The sequence below is a fragment of the Rhinolophus sinicus genome, chromosome 5 (assembly GCF_057876585.1).
Source record: "Rhinolophus sinicus isolate RSI-liver-muscle chromosome 5, RSI-T2T, whole genome shotgun sequence".
In the NCBI taxonomy this organism is placed as follows: Eukaryota; Metazoa; Chordata; class Mammalia; order Chiroptera; family Rhinolophidae; genus Rhinolophus; species Rhinolophus sinicus.
In genome coordinates this window covers 6,298,027-6,322,872 of record NC_142505.1, presented here as the reverse complement: position 1 = coordinate 6,322,872, position 24,846 = coordinate 6,298,027, and the positions used below count along the sequence as shown (strand labels likewise).

The window sequence follows — 24,846 nt, the reverse complement described above, 5'->3', positions numbered from 1 at the left end:
GCTGGGGAGGAAGATCCGCTGTCTGTATGTGAGCGAGGGGGGAGCAAAGGAACCAGTGACAAAGCCTGACAAGTGTCTTCCCCAAAGCACTTTAATGCTCACACCAACCCACAGTCCCTGCCCGTTGCCTGGGCCAGAGAGGCCAGCCCCGCCTGGAGGCTCCCATGACCCAGTGGGCTTAGGAGGGCTGAGCCCACACACATTCCCATCAGTAGGTGAGGGGCGTCAGGATGAAGAGGCGGTCTTCTTCCTTGCTGATCCAGCGCATCAGCTTATGAATGGCACTGACAGCTGATGCCTTGGTTCCCAGGGGGCTGTAGCACATGTAGAGCTCAAAGGCACCTGTCACCTGGAGGAGGGGGTACAGGGTGGTCATCCAAGTTAGATACCCCTCATGGCCCCTGCCTGGGCCCCTGATGAAGCCCAGCCCATCCCAGGGCTATCTTACCCAGGCCAGGAGGTTCTCGTTGGGGCCTGTGTAGTAGATAGTCGTGAGTGGGCGAGAGGCATTGTGCGCTCGGCTGTGCAGGTACTGGTAGAGGCCCAGCAGCCGCTCCTGCTCCTCTTCACTGGTGTACGGGGCCTCAATCTCAGGGCTGGAGACGGGGGAGTGGGTTTGCAAAGGAATGACTTACATTGTATTCTCTGGAGATGTAGAAACACCCGTTCCTAGCCAGGGAGACTGCCGTGTGTCTTACCCTCCAAATGCTCCCCCAGGATAGGGCATTGTGTCCTATGGGAGAAGACTCCCAGACAGGGCTGGGCCCACTCCGACTGGAGCTCTGTTCTACTCCCCCCACCCCAAGTTCATGGCCTCTTTGGTGATCCTCCCTTGGAGAAGCCAATCTGAGTTTAGGTTTCCAAGACGGGGACAGGTCCAAAGGGAAAGAAAGGTGAGCTGGGAACTCTCTGGACCCAAAAGGGGTAAAGAGAGGATAGAAGTTGTGACATCTGGCCCCAGTCCTCTGTTGGAGGAGGAAGTGGAGGAGTTCTGCATCCTGGACTGGACCAAACTGACCTCTAAGGCAAAGTTGCTCCAGGGCAAGGGACCCAGGAGACCTCTGTACCAGCTTCCTTTAAGTGTCTTGGACATTTCCAAACCATCTGGGTAAAGGAGTAGAGAGGTGTATGCCCATGGAGAGTAGGGTGATAGGGAGTCTGGGTCCCTGTGTCAGAGTAACACAGACCCAGGACATCTGTCCATTCCCAGAGGAGTCGTCAGTTTCAGAACTGCATCAGGGCTCAGGCCCAACCAGCGTCCCCCCATGCCCCTGTCTCCCTCAAACACTGTCCCCCAGGCCCTCCCTCACCTGGTGAAGAGTCCTGAGCTCTTTGACTTATAGAGAAAGTGGCGCAGGTCGGGGATGCCCACTTGGGCAACACTGTAGTAGGGCGTGCGCAGTGCCTCCCGCAGCGCCACGTGGGCTCCGCGCTTCCGCAGGCGCTCCTGAAAACGGCGGCGGCAGTCAGAGACTGCAAAAAAGTCCTCGCGGTCGGTGGAGACGAGCAGCAGGCAGAGATCGGTGTCAGGCTCCAGGTAAGAGATGTGTGCATGGAAGAAGCCGGCTGCGTTGAATTTGGGCAGGCACACGGGCGTCCAGGCCTCGCCCTCGCGAAAGGACGAGGAGGAACTTATGAGGTTGAAGAGTAGGTGCAGGTCGATGGGGTGCAGGAATTGGTCTTTGCGGCGCACGAGCGCCACAAGCTGGTTGCGCGCCAGCAGGATGGAGAAGACCAGGCTGCGCGCGCGCGCCTGCTGCAGGCTGGCACTCACGGCGTCGCGCACAGCGGACGCCAGGGGCAGGCAGCGCGCCGCCCCCATCAAGAAGCTGGGGTCTCGTGCCATGAGCTGCAGCAGGTTGTCAGTGATGCGCTCCGAGCCCGAGAGGAGGCGCCGCAGGTCGTAGTTCTGCTTCTGCTGGAAGATGTGGCTGAGCTGCGCGCCAGTAAGAAGGCTCAGGATCTGGTAGTAGATGTAGAGCAGCTCCTGCGCCAGTTCCTGGGCCGACTGCCGCGTCCGGGCCACCGCCACCAGCACCAGTGGGCTCCGGCGTACGAATACTACCTTGTAGCCATCTGAGGGTGGGGTGGGGGAGTGGAGGAGGGATGTCAGCTTCAACCCCTCTCCGGAAAGTCCTCCGGATTGGCCTGGCCCAGTTCCCTCGGAGCCCCGCCTCCTGCGCAGATCGTCGCCTTCTACATCATCCTCTCCACCCTCCCTCGGGGCTCTGCACACAGTAGGGGCTTCAGGATGAGGAGGAGAAAAATGGCAGCTCACGGCCCCCTTTCCGTGAGGGCTCCCGGCCTGTCCCTGGCACTTACTTCACAGACTGGTACCAGCTGAAACGCGGGGAAGCACTTCAGAAAAACACACATTCTTGTGCGAAGGGGCAAGAGCTGGGATTCAGGACCTGGGATTTTTGGGTCACTCCCCCAGGCTTCTCACCCTCTCCAAGGGCAAAGCCCATATCAGAGCCACCTTTGGCCCTCACAACAGCCTTAGGAGGCAGTCAGCATTGTTATCCCCTATTCAGATGAGGACCTGAAGCCTAGTGAGCGGTGGGACGGCCCTAGGTCACACAGCACATCCCAGCCCTCTAGGCCCTGGGAGTCCCAAATCTGCTATGAATGAACCCTGGCCAGGGAAACCCTGTCAGCTTCCCTCTCCAGATGGCTCACCTGCGTGGATGGAACGGATAGCGTTCTTGTCAGCCTCCAGGAAGGACACCAGGGCCACCATGACACCCATGGTGCTGGAAAGTGCCTCCTCTGACCCATAGCGAGAGTACACAGGCTTCCCCGCCTCGCTCAGCACAAACACATGCTTCTGGTGTAGTCGCCAGGCCTCAGCAGCCTCCTCCTCATCCCCCTCGCCTGTGCCCTCCCTGGGGGACTCTGTGGCTGGTCTCCCAGCTGTCCCTGGGGGCTCTGTCCAGTCCTCAGAGCTTCCTGGCAGCATCTCCTCTTGGAGGTCTCGGGCCACGCCTGTCAGCTGGGTGCTCAGCTCACTGAAGTCTTGGCTGATCTGGCGCATGTCTGTAGGCAGCGGTGGGGGACCCCCAGCACCCTCCTTGGGATTCTCCCCAGAAGCCGCCCCATCCTCCGATTCAGTCAGGTCCTCGTAGGAACGGGCATGGACGAACATGGCACCCTCCTGCCCAGCACCTGCCGGCCAAAAGCACTGGTGCTTAGAGCAGTAGCCGCTGGCAGACCACCTCACCAGCATGGTGCCTCATGGATACTCTAGCTTGACTGCCTATCCTGATGAGGCAAGTCAGTCTTCCCTCCTGCTGTCTGCTAGAGTCACGCCTCCCTGCAACTTACAGCCCATCAGGCTCCTCCCATCACACTGAGGGTATCAAGCATCTCAGCTCTGAGGGTAGCTGGCATCTGCCTCCTTTTCTCACTCTCATCTCACAGCCCTTGTCCATCCCAGTCACAGTGGCCTTCAAACCCCACCCACCCACCCACCTTAGGGCCTCTGCACCTGCTGTTCCCTCTGTTCCCACTCCCACCTCCTCGCGCGGTTCACTCTTTGTCACACTTCAGCTCTCAGCAAAGATGTTAGTTGCCTCCTCCCCTGACCTCCAACCCCAGGACAGCTATCCTATCTTCCTCCTTGATTTCTCTTGTGGCACTTGTCCATTATTGTCCTTCTCCCTAACTCCGATGGGGTTTCCCTCCGAGGGCAGGAACCTGGTTGTTTACTGCTGTGTGCCCAGCACCTCACCTGTACCTGGAATGCCTCCTGTGCTCAGTGAACCTCTCCCTGAGAGAAGACGCCCCAACCCTGCTCAGGCCATAGCTTCTAATCCACTCCGCTGTAATGGCCCCATTAGCCTGTGGCTCCCCCAAGGCAGGGACCATGTCAGTCTTCCTATACTTTTTTTTTTGACAGAATAGTTCAACAGATATATTTTGGGTCTATTATGAGTTCGGCACCAGGCATTGAGTATACAACTGCTCTGTGGTCAAAGAGCTCACAGTCTTGTGGATGAGAGACATGGGCAATACATACATAAACAAATAAAATGACAAAATAACTAATGTTCTGTACAGAGCATGGTCAGAGCAGGCCTAACTTGTGAGGTGACATTTAAGCTGAGAGCTGAGCGGGTTTGGGGGGATACGGAGCCAGGCAGGTATGCTGTAGACACAGGGAACAGGAGGAGAGCCACACTGGCAGCCAGACAGCACAGGGAGTGTGGCCCAACAGGAAGTGCAGAGGAAGGCCAGAAGCAGACTGAGGGTCCCTGCAGTGGCCATAGTACCTGAAACATACCCAGTGGGTGGCCAAACACATGCACGAGTGAGTGGGAGGGAAAGCTTGGCTGGGAACCCTGATTGCTATGGAGGCTGCCTGGGGTGGAACACCCTGCCCATACCTGGCTCCATTCCCTGGGCCATTCCTGGTGTGGGGCTCTCGGCTCTCTCCACACTCTGCCCATCAGGAGGAGCCAATGTGCCATCAGGGCATTCACTGCTTTTCTTCCTTGGCATGTCAGCAGCCATTGCTTGGGCTCTCCTGTGGAACAAACAAAGGCATCATTGAGGGGAAGAGGGAAGGTGCTGCTGGCTGGGGTCACTGGTATAATTAACAGTAGTAAGTAAAGGAAAACTGTCCCTCCCAGGGACCCAGCTAACTCAAACCTCTAGGGAATGAATTGAGAGTATTCCCCTCTAAAAAATGAAGTGTTGTTCTTTTTCTGATTATAAAAGAAAGAATTCATGGTATCTATTCATTGTAGAAAACTTGGAAAATGCAAAAAATTATAAAGAAATAATTTTCTCACCATTCAGGATCTTTCGCTGTTAACACTTTAGTGTATTTCCTTCCAGTCTTTTTAAAAAATGTGTATATACACACATGTATAATGTAAATAATTTTTTTGTAAACTGATAAGAGCAGCTAATACTTATTGAATGCCAAGGTAGGATGCTAAGCAGTTGATGTGGATTGAGTTATCCAATCCTGCTCACAGCTCTCTGAGGCAGGTGCTCCTATCAGACTAGTTCCTATAGATGAAGGAACTGAGGCTGAGAGAATTTAAGTACTTGCCCAATGTCACCACAGGAAGGAAGTATGGGAGCTGGGAATTGAAACAATTCTCTATTCTGGTATCTTTCGCTGCACATCCTATGGGGAACATTTCTCCATTCAAAATGGAGTTGACCAATAGTTTTTTTTGGATATTTAGGCACTTGCAAAGAAAGAAGTAAGGCAGAGGAAACAGGCTTGTCTTTAGGCTGGAGCCTGGCTTTTCTTGGAGTATACTTTTGTACCTTTTGAATTTGGTACCAGGGCTTGCCGTACCAATTAAAAACAACTATCAAATATTTCTATTTCCAGCCCCAATCTCTCGTGACTTTTAGAGGCACATTTACTTGATGTTTGCCCTTGGATGTCTTATAGAATCTCAAAGTTCTACGTCCAAAACTGAGTTTCTGGTCATCCCCTTAAAAGGTTGTTCCTATCAGAGTTTTCTCCATCTCAGTGAAAGACAACTTCACCTTTTCAGTTATTCGGTGAAAACTCTTGGAGTCATTCCTTATGCTTCTCTTTTCCCTATACCTCATACACCAAACCATCAGCAAATCCTGTCAGCTGCACTTCAGAACACAGGCACACCCAGCAAAATGTCTCTCTAGTTAACATTTTTCTCACAGAATGCCTCTTGGTTTTTAATACCCAACCCTGGTAGCCAGCCTTCAAGAGGTAAGCTTCAACTCCTGGTATTCATGCCTTTGTGTACTCCCTTCCCACACCGAGCAGGGCTAATCTATGTAACCAGTAAAAAAATGTGAAAATGGTAACATGTGACTTCTGAGGCTAGGTCATAAAAGACATTGTGGCTTCTGCCTTGCTCTCTTAGATCACTCTCTCTAAGCGGAACCATCAGCCATGTTGTGAGGACAGAAACAGCCCTATAGACAGAACCTCATGGCAAGAAGCTGACACCTGCAAACAGCCAGTACCAAGATGCCAGTCTTGTGAATGAGTGATCTTGGCAGCAAATCGTCTCATCCCAGTCATGCTTTCTGATGACTGCAACCCCATGAGACCCCAAGCCTGAACCATCCAGCTAAGCTGCTCCCAAGTTCTTGGCCCACAGAAACTGTATGAGATGATATTTGTTGTTGTTTTAAGCTGTTAAATTTGGGGATAATTTGTTATGCAGCAACAGATGACTAATACAACAAACGTGTATTGATTCAGCTTCTGTTTATATTTTTTAAAGTGCATATTTACAGCATCAAAACTTGATCTGCGTTTTTAACAAAGTAATGTGCATTTAAAGCCTTAATTACATTCCAAACAGAACTAATGGATGATCACTGACTGCCAACAAAAGAGGCTTCCTCGCATCACTGCTGCAGGCACCTGAAGACGCCATGAAACTAGATCAAAGCAATAAACATTTCTTGATGATCAGGAGGGAATGTTTTAAGCATTTTATATCCTAACACTAATTTATTGGGAGTATATCATGTATATATTTCCCTGTGTTTTAGCACCATTTTAGAAATTTGGGGATTTGGGGTTGACGAGGGAAGTATTATACTTTTTCCCATTTAAAATAATGGGAAACAGACACTAAGTTAGGGATTCCAGACAGAATGTCCAACTTTTGTGGAACGGATTACTGATGTTAAGTGGAAAATGTCTTTGTCAAGAATCTGACTACTTCTCATCACGTCCAACACTACCACAGTGGTCCAAGCCGCCATTCTCTCTCTAGTCTGCTCACCAGTCTCCCCACTTCTGCCCTTGCCCCTGCACAGTCTATCCTTCTCCCATCACTCAAAGTGATCCTCTTGAAACAGAAGCCAGATCATGTAATTCCTCCGCTCGTGACTCTGTAATGGTTCCACCCCACTTAGTGAGAATGCCATTTCTTCACAGTGGTGCACAAGACCTACTCTATCTACCCTCCCCCATCATGTACTTGACCTCACCCATCTCCTGCTCTTTTCCCCACTTGTTTTGCGTTAGCCCAGCCACACTGACCTTGCTGCTTTCCTTAGGTATAATGTAAATCCTGAGCACTCCTTCACATCAGAACTTTGCCCTTGCTGAACTTCCTGTATGGGCCACATCTCCCGGCTTTCCCCCTCGCCCTGCACCACACCTGTTCCTCTGCTTGGGCTAGATGTCTACTTGACTTACTTCCTTCAAGTTGCTGCTCAAGTGTTACCTTATCAGAGAGGCCTTCCTGCAGTATCCTTCATTCTTTCCCCCCCTTGCCCTGCTTTATTTGTCTACATTGAAAGCCAGCCTGTGACCTGCCACAAGTTTCAGCTCCACACTCAGGAGTTTAATCAATGTTTGCCACATAAGTACTTTTGGAAGGGAGAAGGGGGAAGATCCTAGAGCACACCCAGCTATAATGTAGCCTCTGGAGCCACTGCCTGTGGGGAAGACTTGTCCTTGCTAGTAGTCGAGTGTTCAGGAACAATGGCTCTGGAGTCAGTGGGACCTGATCTTACCTGGTTTGGTTTTGTAAGTCTCAGTTTTCTCATCTATAAAATGAGAATAATAATAGTACTGATTCATTGGGTTGTGGAGGATTAAATGAGATAATCCATGCAATCTGGTTACAAGTGCACAGAGCAGGCACTTGTACACTCAGCTGCTGTCATTTGCATATGATGATTACTCTTAGAATTCAGACCATGTACAGTTGTACTTACACACGGATCCAGTGAGTGGTCTCTGCCATGCAAATCGGTCTTTGGAGAGTTTGCTCACCCTGAGCCAGGCCCTGAATGAACTGGCCTGGGAAAATGTGCTTCTGACCTTGGGAAGCCAGGTGGGCTCTGGCCTGAAGTGACCCATCTGTGATGTTGGGCCAAAGAGCTGTCTCTGAGACGAGGGCTGGGAGTTCCTCCAGGCTAACTGGCTATTCATGGGCCCTGGAGTTGCAAGAACAGATCGTTCGTTTTCTTCTGCTCCTGGAAGTCTCTCCCAAGTTGAACTCCTTGGTCTGCCACATGCCCCAGCTCTATGGCCTTGCGCCTCTGGTTCAAAGACCCAAACAAAGTCTATAGCAACACACCAGATGTCCTGAGGGCCCACTACCCACTGATCCCTGAGGGCTTCAGGTGACTGAGCCCAGCCTGGTTGAGTGGTACCCCGCATGGTACCCATATGGAGTGGGGGCAGGGTCGCTGGCATGGGCTAGTGGATGCCTCCTTCACCACAGTTCCCCTGCCACCTGAGATCATACAGCATCTCAGCATCTCCAAGGCTATTCTGGGGACCCAGCCAAAAGCCTTCATGAAGCAAACAGTTCTTTGGACATTTACTGTGGAAACTAGGCAGGGAGGTGAGTGACTCACAGCAAAACCCACACCAACCCCCACTGGAGCCATAACCTGTGTAGCTGATGCTCCTGGGAGGCTGAGCCTGAAGGAGTTAAGCAAGAGAGGTCTTTTGGAACTAGTCCCAGATGCTCCCTTGGAGCCCATTCTTACACAGCCTGTCTAGAAGCACCCAGGGCTTGCAACTTTCCCTAAAAGTGCTCTGCTGTGACGTGAGCAATGCCACCAAGCAGGTTGGCTCAATGAGCTCTTCCAGTGTACCTCCCTCCCTCAGGTGCCCGCCCTGAAGGGGGAGGACCTTGCAAGAGCCCCTCCCTACAGCTCCCTCTTCCTGCTTAGATAGTGGTTCACCCAGCCTTGACCTCTTGGGGAGTGACCTCCTCGGAGTGTGATGCCAGGATCCAGGGGTATGTGGCAGACAGGGCCCAGGTGAGGCTGTGCTGTACCTGCTTCAGCAGGATACCTACTCCAGGCTGAGAGCATGGCCTGGTACTAATCACTGCTGGTAGCCACTGCCCTCTCTGACAAAGGCTGTTCACCCTCCCCTAGCAAACTCCAGCCCAGAAAGGGTGGCTCACCCAGTATGAGAGGCAGCCCGGTGATCTGAGCCAGGGCACCCTTGAGAGCAAAGTCCCAAGCCCCAAGACACTTGCTCAGCCAACAGTCACCTCTGCCAATCTTTGAGAGAATCTTGATGGCCGAATTTGTGTGCGTTGGGGGGCGGGTCCTACCTGGCCACTGGCCCCTACAGGACTTTGCCGTCCCAGCAAAAGGATAGGTTCCAGGCCTCGCCTTTTGTATTCCCCACCTAGGGCCAACCCGCTAAGGGACCCAGAGACACCCGGTCTTCCTACCGCAAAGGACAGCGTAAACGGAAGGGGCCCCCAGTCTTCAAGCCCCTCCTTCCAAGGATGACAGCTCTCCACTCTCTCGGCGGCCACAGGCCACGTGGGTTGGCAGTCGGACTCACCTGTTCCTCCGGGGGACTTAGGACGCACAGATTGCCGGTCACTGCCTTCTGCCGGACCTCCAGGAGGACACTGGTGTCCGGCGGGGCCAGGACTCAGGGCGCAGGTTCGCGGGACCACCGCACCCTGCGGACACAGACATGGCCACAACGCGGGCCACCGCCCCTCCCACTGCCCCTCGCCGGGCCGCGGGGCCAGGAAGACAGCGTTCGCCGGCCTCTCGCGGCAGAGGCCCGGCTCCAGCCGCTCTGCCCGGCCCTGCCCGTCCCCAGGGTGCATTATGGGAAATGTAGTACGCAGCGCTCGGCCGCCTGCGGTGCCTCGGGGTGGGGGCGGCGGGGCGCAGGGTCCTGGCAGCGCCCAAGCCCGGCCTGACCCCGGCGGGACTCGCCTCACTCGGCACCGCCTTTTCCAGCGTCCCCACAGGGCCCAGGCGCCTCCTCCAAGCCCCATCCCCCGAATGAACGGCAGACCCAGGCTCCCCGGCCCCTCAACCCTAGCCAACTAAGAGGTTTATTTCAAGGGAGAGAAAGACATTGGTTGGCATTGTTTCTTTCACTGATTGTGGAAAGACAGTGCAAGTTTGGGAAGCTGGATAAATGTCATTAGTGAGCCCGGCCACATTGGCTGTAAAGGATGTAGGTACACCAAAACATCCTTTTAGGCATGTTTTAATATAATAGTATGAGGCTCTAGGACAATAATTCTAAAATTTGACTGCACATAGAATGACCTGGGGAACTTAAAAAAAAAGAAAAAGAACAAACTAATGCCTGAACACCATGCTTAGAGAATTTGATTTAATTGGATTGGGATGGGATTTAGGCAACAGTATCATTTAAAAACCTTCCCAGATGATTTGCCAGGACAAAGAACCACTGCTACAGAATTTGATTTCCTAGATACAAAGCAATAAAAACAGAAAAACATAAAGCTTTCCCAAACAATTTTATTTTTGGAGAACAGTTTAAAAGATGTAAAATTAGGGATTAACAATACTACTCATATTTTCTCTGAAGCCATTAAATCATTTTATAGCCCCATGGTTAATTCACCCACTGGTTCTGGGATGAAGGAGAAAGTCTGAAATCACTCCTTTGATTTTCCCTGCTGTTCCAAGCTTCCCAATGCAGTGTCTTGTCCCCATCTCAGCTTTACACTGGAATTGGGGTAGAGCTCTGCCCCTGAGCTTTTCTCGTGGTCTCAGATTATTATCGGAGAGTGGGCCCTCCTTGGCACGGTGTCCAGATTCTTGGTGTCTCGGACAAAGAATTGAACTGAATGAGATACCGGGGTAAAGTGGTAAAAAAGCAGTTTATTAGAAGAGATAGTACACTTCAAGGAAATAGGAGTGGACCGAGTAGCAGAAAATGGCTCAAGGGCCCAAGGTGGCATTATTAGGAGCAAAAGAAAGGGCTCAAAGGCAAAAAGGTCCAGGGGCTCCAGGTGGAACAAAGGAAGAGGCTCAAAAGGCAAAAAGGCCCAAAGGGCCAAGGGCCCAGGCTCAGAAAGGGCCTGACTGGTGAGGACGTGGAGTTCTTATCCTTTTTTTTCTCTAGAATGGGCTGTTCTTTTCCAGGTGTGGGACCACTCGATTAACACCTGTGATTGACAAGAGGCTATTACTATTACCACATCTTTTTAGACTGATACTGATGCCCAGGTGAAATGAAGGTCATTGTGGCCTTTATTGCACAGGTGTGAATGGCTGGTTTAATCTAGTTGGGTTTTTTTTTCCTAGTTGGGTTCTTTTTCCCCCCTTTCTTCCGCCTCCCCCACTCCCCCCACTCCGGTTCAAGCCGTTGTTTCTCAGTCTAGTTGTGTAGGACACAGCTCCCTGGCCCATGCTGGTATTATAAGCCTTGCCCCACCCCCTCCCCGGGGATAAGGCAGTCGGTCACCAGTCCACGGTTAGCCGCTCACAGCAGCTCACGGAAGCTCTTGCTGGCCACTGGCCACTCATGCCAACCTCCAGCTTGCTCACAGGCAGCCCAGCTCCAGGGAGAGCTGTTGTTCACAATCTTAGCTGCAGAGGGCGCAGCTCACTGGCCCATGTGGAAATCGAACTGGAAACCTTGGCATCCGGAGCCTGGCGCTCCAACCACCTGAGCCACTGGGCCGGCCCTAGTTGGGTATTTTGTACTCATTTGTTTCCTCATAGGGGTAGATAATTACAATAAAAAGGGAAAGTTTTGGACAGAGAGGGGAGGTCTTTTGGGCGGTAATGCAGAGACCCGATGTCTGTCTCTAACTGCCTGCCTTGTTTACCCCTTGAGAGACGTGATCCCCATAAAATTGGTATGGGAAGTTGAGGGACAGAAGGTCTGTTTTTCTGTATGTGCTTCCTGCTGGGCAGGGGCGTAGAGCTGTCCATACCTATTGAGGGACTCACAGAACTCTCACCCTATCTGATCTGATCTCAGATGAGAGGAAGGTGTCTCAAGATCCACCGGGAAGAATGCATTGGCTTCTTTGCTCGTGACTGGCAGTCTTGCTGGGGTATCCTCTGTATCCCCAAGGCCCCTAAATGAGGAAAAATCGATTCTAATTAATAAACCCGTTAGCTCTATAGAGACTGTGGCCATTCAATTAGTCATTCAGGTGGCATCAATTGTCCAGGAGCCGGGCCCAGAATGAGTTGGAAAGAACTTTAGGCTTCAATGATTACAATCAACAAGTATACTGGCCTGGCCATCGGGAATGGCTTGGGGGATGTTGGGATGTCACAGGCTTTTAAGTAGTTATCTGAGAGACATTCTGTGATTCAGGCTAGGAGTAATCTTTAGTCTAGGATTCAGAAACTGATTAGAAGAGAAATAAAAGCCAGGGGCTAAGGAAAATTTCTATAGTGAGGGGGCTCCCATATCAAAATGGCTGCCACATGGCAACACTGGCCTGGGACTGCCATGGTGAAAAAGCCGTGGCCTTTTACCAGAGATGGCTTTGCACAGGCCTATTAGGCCCTTACACATAATTTAAGGGAAACTTTACCCTCTTTTATAGGTAAGAACATGTGAGAAAATGCTCAATTCCTTAACTATCTATTCCCCTGGAAAGAAGAGAGGAGGAGGGGAGAAGAGTCTCTCCAGGTCTCCACAGGCCACTCATCATTTTCTCTCCTCACTAGCTCAGGTGTCCAGGCTCCCTCCATTAGGGTAAATGTCATCTACATAGTTTTGCCCTCATTAGTCCTGCAATATTACATTATAAGAGTTTCAGCCAAAAAGATCTCATATCCTCTGGTTGGTATAGAAATATCCTAGCTATAGTCCATTAACCAAAAGTTGTACCCAATAAAATTGATCCCCATAGAAGACAAATTTAGTTTTCTAACATACCTAATCAGTCTCCTTGACAGTCTCCATTCTGACTTCAGGGTTTCTTTTTTGAGTCTCTTGCTTTCAAGCACATTGGCTCCACTAGCTAACACCATAGGGAAATAGTGCATCTACTTAGCCACGCCAGTGGCCATATCTATATATCCCATGTGCTTCTGGCTAAAACTTGTGCCTAAGACTGTCCAAACCCATAGATAATTTTTATAAGAGTTTGAGCCCAAACTGATGATATTTGCAGGGAAGCAAGATCTCAAATGCTCTGGAAAGTGAGTTTTGCAGTTTCTTTTATGCATTTGGTATTCAGAAGTGAACTTAAGGAGGTGGGAGAAAGCAAGGCAGGGATTGGATTACAGGATAGTTAACGAGATTATGTGCTCTCCTGAAGGTGGTTAAGCTTATTTCAAAGGTGTGTTTAGATGCACAAAAACAATGGACAGGGTTTGCCTAAGACAAAGATATACCTAAATAGTTACATGCCTCAGGCATGACTACCCACCATGACCTGCCCAGTTAGTAATTTACGATGAGATCACCCTTGTGAGGTTATTTTTGGTAGAACCCCCTTTTCATCCACAGAGCAAACCATTGTGGCTACTTACTAAAACATTTTAAGGTTGGTATTTAAAAGTCCATTTTAATACACCTATTGAATTGTATTTGAATATTGGGACAATCCCTTCCTTCACTTTTTGCTAATAGGATTACCAAGAAGTAAATCTTGGTCTTTTGGAATAATAATAAATGTCAAACCCAGGATGGCTCTGCTGCCCAATATGATGCTGCTTCAAACTTTGGGCTTTTTCACAAACACTACCCTGTACGTTCTGTCGTCTTCCGTGTCAGGGGCACCTCAAAACCTTAGCTTTCTGTTTTGTCTAGGCCTGTGATTTTCATGGACTCAGCATGTCACCTCCACAGACTTCTTATTCTTCCCCATATTTTCTCTCATAACTTTAGTGGACGTTTCAGAACCTGAGGTACTGTGAAAAGATTGTGGCTAAAGTGAAAAGACCTGATTGTATCCTGAGGCTTGTATCTGTCCCCAGCCCTGTTGCTATCTTGCTTGCACTGCTGAAGATGCTGAGAGTCCTTAAAGGGTAAATCCTTTAAGGACTCTCAGCATCTTCAGCAGTTTCCCCCTAAAACACAAGATATCTAATGTGAAGTATTCTGAGCTAATAATAATAGTCCTTCCCCCAACATTTGGAAGAGGTTTTCCTTCCTGCCTTTGTTACTTTGCAGCTCCTGGTAAGACAACTGATTTTCTTGCTCTGCCGCAAAATTTCATCTGTGATCTTTGCATCTTCTTTATCTCTCCTGGTTCCTGTCTCTCATTTTAACATTTGATTAAATCCCTACTTTCAATGCTGAAGAGCTGTGGCCCCAAATGAGACTGAGGCAACAAGGAATAACAAGCAGGATAATGTCTCTCTTTGTTGGGTCCTCCCCTGTGAGGATGTAGGGGCTGAAAGTGAGCCCCCTTAACTGATTGGACCCAGTTCTCCCCATTCCAGGCGAGGACACTGCTTTGGGCCAGCTCTTCTCAACAGCTTACTTCCTGGCCTTAGGCAGTAAAAACAACCTGACAAGTACCATGGGCCCCTGTAAGTAAAAACAAAACAAACAAAAAACCCCAGATGCTTCTCCTGAAAACCCTCAATAATTACCTTAACGAAAAGGGTAAGGCAGTTAGGAGATGAACCTTGGAGTAAGACTGAGGGGGTTGGTTGGAATTCCCCCCTCTTTACTTTCCTGCTGTGGGCAAATTCCTTAATCTTTCTGGGTTTTGGTTTTCTTTTTCTTTCTTTCTTTTTTTAATTCAAGTTTATTGGGTTGACAATGGTTAGTAAAGTTACATAGGTTTCAAGTGTACAATTCAGTAATACATCATCTATATATCACATTGTGTGTTCACCACCCAGTCAGTTCTCCTTCCATCACCATATTTTTTTTAAAAACTTTTATTTATTTTAAGTCTGTTTTTTTCAGGACCCATCAGCTCCAAGTCAGGTAGTTGTTTCCATCTAGTTGTGGAGGGTGCAGCTCACAGTGGCCCATGTGGGGATCGAACCGGCAAACTCGTTGTTAAGAGCACTGCACTCTAACCAACTGAGCTAACCGGCTGCTCCCCATCACCATATATTTGATGCTGTTTACCCTCATCTACCACTCCCAACCCCCTTACCCTCTGGTAAGTGCTTTGGTTTGAACTATAAAAGGGTATAGCAGGGGCACGCCCGGTGGCTCAGGCGGTTAGAGCTCCATGCTCCTAATTCCAAAGGCTGCCGGTTCGATTCCCACATGGCCCAGTGGGCTCTCAACCACAAGGTTGCCAGTTCAATTCCTCCAGTCCCGCAAGGGATGGTGGGCTGCGCCCCCTGCAACTAGCAACGGCAACTAGCAACGGCAACGGCAACGGCAACTGGACCTGGAGCTGAGCTGCGCCCTCCACAACTAAGATTGAAAGGGCAACAGCTTGACTTGGAAAAAAGTCCTGGAAGTACACACTGTTCTCCAATAAAGTCCTGTTCCCCTTCCCCAATACAATAAAAAAATAAAAGAATTAAAAAAAAGGGTATAGCATATGGTTATTGTGAAGATTAGATGAGAGAATGAAATGCCAGCCCAATGTCAGTCATATAGTGTGATAAAGGGTAGCAATTATTATTACCCAAAGACATTGAGCATAAAGGCCAGACTAATTAGTTCCTTAATATGATTTACCGCTTTAGAGGATAAAGTACTATCTGATAAGGGAGTGATGCATCAATAATGACCCAGTTTGGGAAGCAAAGTACCTATAGTTCTTTGTAACTGTTCCTCATCTTCCCTGCCACCTCGTAGTGCTGGTGTGCCCCAGGTCTCAGGGCTGGCACTCAGCTCTCCAATCTTCCCATTCAAGCTCATGACTTTAGATACTGGCATGAGCGGTATCGTGATACCTCCCACATTTTTTTATTACATAATTTTTTTATTGGAGAACAGTGTGATTTTCCAGGGCCCATCAGCTTCAAGTCAAGTCATTGTTCTTCAATCTAGTTGTGGAGGGCGCAGTTCAGCTCCAAGTCCAGTCGCCATTTTCAATCTTAGTTGCAGAAGGCGCAGCCCATCATCCCATGTGAGAATTGAACCGGCAACCTTGTTGTTAAGAGCTCGCACTCTAACCAACTGAGCCATCCGGCCGCCCGATACCTCCCACATTTGCATTTCTAACTCTGATCTTTATCCTGAACTTCAGACTGATGTATCTAATTGCCAATTCCAGGTCTACTAGGCATGGGAAACTCAACCTACCCAAAACTAAGCACCTGCTCTTTCTACAAAAACTGCTTCTCCACATTCCCTCTCTTCCCTCATCCCAGTCGTCTCCTGTTTCCACTGTGACCACACAGGTACAAGTACCATCCATCTGTGGTTGTATTGTTGCAACCGTCTTAACCAGATGCTCTGCTTCTGCCCTTCCCACCTTCAGCCTATTCTCCAGAGCAGCCAGAGGGATCCTATTAACAGGGAAGGCAAGTCATGGTATTATCCTATTTAGAGCCCTCCAACAGCTTTCCATTTCCCTCCTTACAGAAACTAAACTCATTTCTGCAGAGATTGTATATCTTATTTAATTTGCTGTCTCCAATAACTATCGCCAACCCCATCTCCCCTAGGGCAGCAAAGTTTATCGGCTTTGTTTTTTTCCTGTATCCCCAGCTCCTGATACAGTGCTTGACACACAGCAGGTACTTCATACAGTTTACTTTGTTTTCTTCATATAGTTCTTGAATGAAGAAATGACTTCCAGACAAGATGCCTGAAAAGTGGGAAGGTAACTTTAAAGACTACTTAAGCCAACGACCTCCTTTCTCTACAGATGAGGTTTGCTTTATTAGAATGCTTTATAGGTTTTTCTGGCAGCAGACTTCTTTGATCTCATGCTGTTGACTTTAGGCTATAAAATCAGGTTACTTTCCCTAAGGGTCCACTGACAGGGACACCAGTTGGCTGGAATCAGCAAGCATTTCAACATTGTAGACAACCCACCTGAAAGCCTGGAGCTGGCCACTTGAAGAACATTAGCTGGAAGGAGATTCTGGAAGTGAGCTGTGAACTGAAAGCTGTGATGCCCCGTTTTCCACTAGATGGCTGATTTGTAGATAGCTTCCAATACCTCTGTGACCTCGCCCAAGTCACTCTTGGCCAGATTTATTGCCTGAGAGTTAGCAAGGCCCTGTGGAAGCTGGGTGCGTTTTCCTTTAGAGGTAGGGCTGCTGAATCTTTAACATAACTAATATCCATCCATCTGGCATTCTTGACCTGGGTATACCTAACTTGGAAACCCATCAGAATGAAAAAGAGACGAACCTCTGGTTACTACTGCTTCCCTAATTCAAGTACTTCTCTCACACCTATGCTGGGTCTTGGGCAAAAGGGCTAAGCTCCTGGAATGGAAGGGCCAGCAGCACCCCTTCCCCGGAAGACTTTGGCGGAAGAAGGCTCCCTTTTATTTCCTGCTCACTAACGGACAATAGGCAGGCCAGTGTCGTATCCACGCTCCTGGCCGTGAGCAAACCTCGAGAAGACCTCAACTCCAAAAGGAACGAAGGAGGACAGGCAGCCGCAGGCCAGAGCCAAGCTAAAACCCCCAGTAGTCCCGGGGCGGGGAAGCGCGTCCTCCCATTGGAGTCCGGCGAGCATCGCGCCCTCACGCCCCGCCCCCGCGGGCACACATCCCTCGCCTCCCAACGCGCGGGGCATGGCGGGAGTGGTGTCGGCGCAACTCTACGCTGTACTCCATATCCCGGCGGGCCGAGCGCTGAAGGCGGCGGTGCGGCGCCTTTGTGGAGGCAGCGGCCCGGCGCGGAGGAAGTTCCGGTCTCCGCGACGCTGGGTCTGTGGCGGCGGCTGAGGATTAGGAGGAGCGGGCCGTGGAGGCCGCGCTGCCTCGGTAAGGGCCTGGAGTGGTAGCGAGGGCGTTCCGGAGCCTGCGGGGAAGAATCCGGCCTGCCAGGCCGCTCTGGAAGTCGCGGGCCCGCGCGGCCTGGGAGCTGCGGCTTCGGTGTCGCGGGGCGGCCGCAACTTCGCTCGGGCAGAAGAGAGCCAAGTGGCGGTGTGTTGAGGGAGGCGCCGCCCACGGGAGGAACGCCCCGGAACGGTCTCGGGCCCGGGGCGGAGCCCGGCACGGCGGTCGAATTACCGGTCCAACCTCGGGGCGGCCGGCTGCAGGGTCGGGGGCTGGCGCGTGGTTGCGGTGCTCCCGGTCTGCGGAGCCGCAGGCGGGCCCTATCTTCCTCCTTTTTTTCTGTTTTTGCAAGAATCTGATTCAGTTCTGAGGTATCGCTCGAGAGGGAGCCCTTTTGTTCCTAGCAACGTAGCCTCGTCTTCAGACTTGGACTGACACGAGTGGGCTTGGCCGGGCCCCAGGGCGCGAGAGCTCAGATCCCGGCACCCTGGGCAGTGGAACCTAGAGGCGGGGGAGTGGTCTAGTGTGTTCTGCGCCCGTTGGGTGAATGTGGAAGGAGCGAGATGTTTCCTCGTATTTTCTTTTAACTTTAGAATCGATGTACTACGGGGTTCAAGTCTTTCCAGAGTGCATTTTTTAATAAAAAGAAAGGGCCTTGTTTTGTATGGTACATAAACTGTAAGGATAATTGTATTTTTTTGCATATTCCAGGTTTGCTTGTGAGGGTCAGAATTGCTGGATCTAAGTGAAGGAGTTAAATAGATTGATACACCTGGTCACCTGGTTCATTTTCTCAACTCTGGATTGTGCCCTAGGTTTGTTAGTTTTCAACTTCCTGTTGAGTAATGCTGCTAGTGTGAATGGTTTAATAATGTCAACATCAGCAAACTTGTGAGGTCTGTAGGGAGAGGTATCAAGAACTGATGAGTGATGGTAGAACTGGCAGTGTCTAAAGTAATTAGTGGTATGTTACTATTTTGGTGAAACACAAAAGTTGGACCTGAACCTTGTCTCATAGTCTAGCTCCCAGCTAGGTACTTAACCTATAGGATAGGTACGAGGTCTCTCTGTGGACATCTGTAGCACCATTCTTTACAGAATTCTGTTACCAGACTTGGGTTTACTTTTTGCTTTTAGGATCCTAGGTTCTTGTAGTCTCTCAGAGGAGAATTGTCAAGGTGGGGGGGGGGGATTATTAAATGAACTGTGGTCTTATTGCAGATACTTGCGGATAAGTTATACTCTTCTGCCAATGATTATTGTATGTATTGGTGTTAATTTGGTTCAGTAATATTAAGATTAAAACTGTTGGAACGTTCTGAAATTTTAAAGATCATAAATCATTTCTTTGATGCACTCTTCTAGCTATACACCAAGTGCTTAGAATGATTTTTTTTCTGCTAGACTCCTGCCTTACGTCGTTCATCTCATTCACTTAGTTAATGGGGCATCTGTTGAATGCCTTTTATAACCTTCCTATCACACTGTGGGACTCAGTATAGCAGAGTAGTTAACTGTAGGAGCAGTAGAGTCTGATAGGGTTTCAATCCCTGACAACTCCACTAACTGAGTGACATTGGACAAATTAACCTAATTTCAGTTTTCTCATATGTGAAATGAGGTTAAAAAATGTAGCCACCTCATAGGTTGTTGTGAGGTTAATGTAATATATGTAAAGCCCTTAGAACGGTGCCTTGTGTGCAGAAAGTGTTCACTAAATGTTAGCCAGCACTGTTACCTTTTTTAAAAAAAGTTTTGTAGAGATTTGCACACCATACAATTCACCCATTTACCGACTCACCTTATTGTTTTCCTCAGTGGCTCTACCATTTTACATGCCTACCAGCAATACACAGAGTTCCTCACCAACCAGTTTTGTTTTGTATTTCACAATAGCCATTCTAATGGGTATAAAGTGGTATCTCATTTTGATTCGCATTTGCTAACGATGATGATGATGGTGAGCATCTTTTCATGTGCTTATTAGCCATCTGTATACCCTTCTTTGGAAAGATGTTCAATTTCTTTGCCCATTTTTAAATCAGGTTTTGTTGAGTTTAGGATTTTTTTGTATATTATGGAGATTAAGCCCTTGTCAGATATATGATTTGCAAATGTTGTCTCCCATTCTGTGGGTTGCCTTTTTCTCTGTTAATAGGTCCTTTGATGCAGAAAAAGTTTTAATTTTGATGAGGTCCAGTTTGTCTGTTTTTTCTTTTGTTGACTGTACTTTGGTGTCATTCAAGAGATTATTGCCAAATCCAATGCATGACGCTTTCCCTCTGTTTTCTAAGAATTTTATCTCATGTTTAGGTCTTTGATCCATTTTGAGATAATTTTTGTATAGTGTTAAGGAAGGGTCCCACTTCATTCTTTTACATGTGGATATTCAGTTTCTCTATGCCAATTTGTTGAAAAGACTGTCTTTTCCCCGTAGAATAGTCTTTGCACCCTTGATGAAAGTCACTTGACCATATATGTAGAGGTTTATTTCTGGGTTGTCTATGCCATTGTTCTGTACGTCTGTCTTTTTATGAATACCACACTTGATTACTGTAGCTTTGTAGTAAGTTTTGAAATGGGGAAGTGTGAGTTCTCCACTACTATGGTCTTTCTCAAGATTATTTTGGCTATTTGGAATCCTCTGGAGTTCCATACGAATTTTAGGATGGGTTTTTCTAAGAGCATTGGCTTTGGAATCAGATGGTCTTGAGTTTGCATATTGGCTTTAACTCGTATTAGTTATATTGTTTTGGGGCAAGTCTCTCAACCTAGTTGAGCCTCAGTTTCATCGTCTGTAAAGTGGAGGTAGTAACAGAATTTACTCCATGGAGGACTTGTGATGATTAAATGAGAGAACCCATGTAAAATGCTTAACTGTAACAGCGCTCAGCTTGCCTTTATTACTCTCGTTTTCGAGATTAGGAATAGACCAGGGGTGTCCAAACTGCGGCCCGCAATCCATTTTTTATTGGCCCGCAATCCATTTTTTATTGGCCCGCAGCAAATTCCAAAAATATATTTAGTTTACTTAAATAAATGAGGTGAGGCAATACGTACTTCACCTCGAGTGAGGGGCCCGGCTGTTTGTGTATTTTACCGCATATGGCCCTTGGTAAAAAACGTTGAAAAAAGTTTGGACACCCCTGGAATAGACATATCCAGGAAGGTCCTTTCTAGCTTAATGTTATTATGATTTTAGATACCTGAGCATAGTAGCAGTAGTAATAACATTTTTTAAAAAAAATTTTTTTTTTATTGGGGAATATTGGGGAACAATGTGTTTTTCCAGGCCCATCAGCTCCAAGTCGTTGTCCTTCAATCTAGTTGTAGAGGGCGCAGCTCAGCTCCAAGTCCAGTCGCCATTTTCAGTCTTTAGTTGTAGAGGGCGCAGCCCACCATCCTATACGGGAATTGAACCAGCTACATTGTTGTTGAGAGCTTGTGCTCTAACCAACTGAGCCATCCGGCCACCCCAGTAGTAATAACATTTAATACATTGTTGCTTTAAAATTTTTCAAAACTTTTTTTGGAAGCATAATTTACATATCATAAAATTCACTCATTGCAAGTATTCAGTTGGATGCATCATCACCAGTATTCAGCTTTAGAGTTTCCAACACCTCAAAAAATTACCGAGTTCCTGTTTGTTGTTAATCCCCATTTCCCGCTTTGACTGCATGTCCTTGTATCCACTGATCTGCTTTCTGGCTTTGTAGTTTTATGTTTTCTAGAAATTTCATATAGTTGGAATTATATAATTGGTAGTCTTTTGTGTCTGCTTTCACTTGTAATGTTTTTGAGGTTCATCCATGTTGTATTCCTTTTTATGAGTATATCACATTTTGTTTATTCATCTAACTGTTGATGGATATTTCGATTGTTTCCAGTTTTTGGCTATTACGAGTAATTTTACTATGAAAGTAATTGCTTCTTGTGCATGATCTCATTTACTCCTTATAGTAATCATACCCAGGCAGTCTTACTCTAAAACACAGGCTCTAGGCCAAGGGTCTTGAAACGCTTTATACTCTTGGACCACCTAAAAGAATTAAAATTTTCTCCCCTAAAATTTTGAAAAACTTACCACCTTGCGCATTTTTAAGTTAACATTTGAACATTTCTATCATAAATGGCTGTAAAGGATATATTTTCTGTCATAATATATATTGCATATGTGCTTTACGTATTTGTCAAAACCTTGGAGCTGCAGATTTAACTTAGTTTTTGGAAAATGTTTGCCATATAATCTAAATGGCAAATCAAATTTTAATGTTAATCATTTAGACAAATCAGACTGCACCAATGGGAATGCATTCCAAATCCCAATGATTTTTGAAATAACCCTTAAAATAATAATAGATAACATTTATTGAGCGTTTTATTTACCAGGCACTGTTCTAACGAATGTACATTGTCATTTTATCCTGATAATTATATGAAGTAGACATTGTCTTTATCCTGATTTTACTGATAAGTAAACTGAGGTATTAAGTTAAATAAGTTGCTTAAGGCCCAGTTTGGCAGAGCCACAGTTTGCCTCCAAGCAGTCTAGCTCTGAACCCAAGTAGAATATGTCCAGAGAGTACACTATTAATCCTTCACCATCACATCGTACTGCCTTACAAAGCTCACTCTTAACTAAGAACCCGACTGTAATTTGCTGGTATAATGGACCAGGATATAAAGATATTTAAAGTCAGTAATATTGTAATAACTATGTACAGTGCCAGGTGGGTACTAGGTTAATGGGAGGGGGCAAATCACTTTGTAAATTATATAAATGTCTAACCACTGTGCTGTACACCTGAAACTAATATGAAACAATATGGAATGTCGACTGTAATTGAAAAAAAAAAAAGAAGCCCCAAATCTACATCAAACTGGGGTGGGCGGAAAGAATATTTAAAGCCTGGGAAATTTCTGTTCATAAGAAAAAGCAGCTCTAATGAAGTATTGAAGTGTCTCCCTATAGTAATAAAGTCGAAATACAAATTAGTACACGAGTTTGAGATTCCTGTGGGATAGCCAAGTGGTAATTTCTGGCAGGGATTTGGACTTTACAGGAGAAGTCTAGGCAGGAGATGGAGCTGTGGAAATTATCATAGAGATGGTAGATATGCTGGTTAAATTGGGAATGGATGAGATTGTCTCAGCTTGGGCTGCTATAACAAAATAACGTAGATGGGGTGGCTTAAAGAGTAGAAATTTATTTCTGACAGTTCTGGAGGCAGGGAAATTCAAAGTCAAGGTGCCAGCTGATTTGGTTCCTGGTCAGGATCCTTTAGGTTTGCAACAGTTGCCTTCTTGCTGTATCATCACCTTGGTGGAGCGAGAAATCATTTCTCTTTTGTCTCTTATAAGGGCACTAATCCCATTCATGAGGGCTCTACTCTCATGACCTAATTACCTCCCAAAGGCCTCACCTCCAAATACCATCACACTGGGGATTAGGGCTATAAATTTGGGAGGGGCACAGACATTCAGTCCAGACACACAGGGATGAATTGTGGGTCCAGAACAGTGCTGGGGAACAGTATAGAGCCTTGGGAGATTAGCAGTATTTATTTGGCAGACATTCATTTGTTTATTTAATATTTAAAGGTTTTGTTTGTGTGTGTGTTTTGCATGAGAAAGACTTGAGTATCTTTACAAACAAAAAGGAAGCCTCAGCAGAGTGGTAGGAGGCAAAAAAGGAGTGAAGTGATAGATCAAGGGAAGGGTAGTTTCTTCAAACTACAGTCTTCGATCTGGGGGTACATGGAAACATTCCAGGGAGAATGTGGGCATGTATATTTTTAAATGAATCAATTGTGCAAAACTTAACAAATGCTCTTAAGAATGGATCTTGCTTCTAAATGTAAGAGCTGAAACTATAAAACTCTTACAAGAAATCGGGAAGGCTTCGTGCACTGGATTTAGCAATGATTTCTTGAATGGCACCAAAGGCACAGTTAACAAAAGAAAAAGTAGACAAACTGGACTTCATTAAAATTAAAACTTTTCTGCGTCAGAGAACACTGTCAATAGGGTAAAAAGGCAACCCACAGAATGGGAGAAAATATTTGCAAATCATATATCTGATAAAGGCTTAACATCCAGAATATATAGGAAACTCCTCAACAACAACAAAACCTGATTTAAACATGGGCAAAGGACTTGAGTAGACATTTCTCCAAAGAAGAACACAAATGACCAATAAATACGTGAAAAAATCCTCAGTATCATCAATGATTAGGAAGATGCAAATCAAAACCACAATGAGATGCCACTTCACACCTGTTAGGACACCTGTTAGGATGGTTATTATCCAAAACAAACAAGTAGCAGGTTGGTGAGGATGTGGAGAAATTGGAACTTACATTATTCTGCTAGAGCTGCCATAACAAAATACTACAGACTGGCTGAAAACAACAAAATTTTATTTTCTCACAGTCTGGAGGCTGAAGTCCAAGATCAAGGAGCTATCAGGGTTGGGTTTTTTTTTAAAAGATTTTTATTGGGGAAGGGGAACAGGACTTTATTGGGGAACAGTGTGTACTTCCAGGACTTTTTCCAAGTCAAGTTGTCCTTTCAGTCTTAGTTGTGGAGGGCGCAGCTCAGCTTCAGGTCCAGTTGCCGTTTCTAGTTGCAGGGGGCGCAGCCCACCATCCCTTGCGGGAGTCGAACTGGCAACCTTATGGTTGAGAGGACGCACTCTCCAACCAACTGAGCCATCCAGGAGGCAGCTCAGCTCAAGGTGCATGTTCAATTTTAGTTGCAGGGGGCGCTGCCCACCAGTGCCCTTGCGGGACTCGAGGAATTGAACTGGCAACCTTGTGGTTGAGAGCCCACTGGCCTATGTGGGAATCGAACCAGCAGCCTTCGGAGTTATGAGCATGGAGCTCTAACCGCCTGAGCCACCGGGCCGGCCTCAGGGTTGGTTTTTGATGAGGCCTCTCTTAGCTTGCAGAAGGCCGTCTTCTTGCTGTGTCCTCACATGGCGTTTTCTCTGTACATGCATTTCTGATATCTCTTCCTCTCATACCAGTCCTGTTAATATTTTTATTTTTTATTTTTAACCTTAATTACCTTCTTAAAGGTCCTGTTTCCAAATATAGTCACCGTATGGGCTAGGGCTCCAGCATATGAATTGGGGCAGGGGTTGGGGGTGGCACAATTCAGTCCATAACAATCCTTCTGTACTATTGCTGGGAATGTAAAACTGTAGCTGCTGTAGAAAACAGTATAGTGGTTCCTCAAAAAGTTAAAAATAGAATTACCACAT

General features: G+C 47.4%; 3 protein-coding genes across 11 annotated transcripts in view; 1 reads left to right on the top strand and 2 right to left on the bottom strand.

Moving 5' to 3' along the window:
• Positions 1–73: 73 nt before the first annotated feature.
• MON1A (MON1 vesicular trafficking associated A) lies at positions 74–9,540 on the bottom strand. 2 transcript variants are annotated; one of them, XM_019723813.3, is made up of 6 exons: positions 9,293–9,540; positions 4,386–4,525; positions 2,680–3,165; positions 1,311–2,076; positions 449–596; positions 74–349 (listed from the first exon to the last, which is right to left on the bottom strand). In XM_019723813.3, exons 2-6 carry the CDS (start codon positions 4,510–4,512, stop codon positions 209–211), a joined length of 1,668 nt encoding a protein of 555 aa, XP_019579372.2. In that variant the 5' UTR covers positions 4,513–4,525; positions 9,293–9,540; the 3' UTR covers positions 74–208. The 2 variants fall into 2 exon arrangements, with proteins under 2 accessions (XP_019579372.2, XP_019579371.2); XM_019723812.3 differs by lacking the exon at positions 9,293–9,540 and adding an exon at positions 7,693–7,845.
• Positions 9,541–10,219: 679 nt separating this feature from the next.
• LOC141567206 (uncharacterized) lies at positions 10,220–19,005 on the bottom strand. Its single transcript, XM_074312812.2, has 3 exons — positions 18,997–19,005; positions 16,661–17,979; positions 10,220–11,813 (listed from the first exon to the last, which is right to left on the bottom strand). Exons 1-2 carry the CDS (start codon positions 19,003–19,005, stop codon positions 17,026–17,028), a joined length of 963 nt encoding a protein of 320 aa, XP_074168913.1. The 3' UTR covers positions 10,220–11,813; positions 16,661–17,025.
• Positions 17,428–24,846, top strand: part of RBM6 (RNA binding motif protein 6) — a 92,698-nt gene continuing 85,279 nt past the window's right edge. For 5 of the 8 annotated variants that reach the window (XM_019723809.2, XM_074312312.1, XM_019723806.2 and 2 more), the window contains exon 1: positions 17,428–17,564. The gene's annotated coding sequence lies outside the window, so the exon portion shown is untranslated. Of the gene's footprint in view, positions 17,565–17,614; positions 17,727–18,290; positions 18,395–24,846 lie in introns of those variants that run through there. The other 3 variants (XM_074312304.1, XM_074312306.1, XM_074312305.2) reach the window with 3 other exon arrangements.

Coding starts and splice junctions, on each gene's coding strand:
- MON1A (XM_019723812.3), bottom strand. CDS start 7,721: ATGGCAGAGACCACTCACTGGATCCGTGT. Junction 4,526..7,692: donor ACCACTCACTGGATCCGTGT/GTAAGTACAACT, acceptor TTTGTTCCACAG/GAGAGCCCAAGCAATGGCTG. Junction 2,077..2,679: donor TATCCGTTCCATCCACGCAG/GTGAGCCATCTG, acceptor CCCCACCCTCAG/ATGGCTACAAGGTAGTATTC.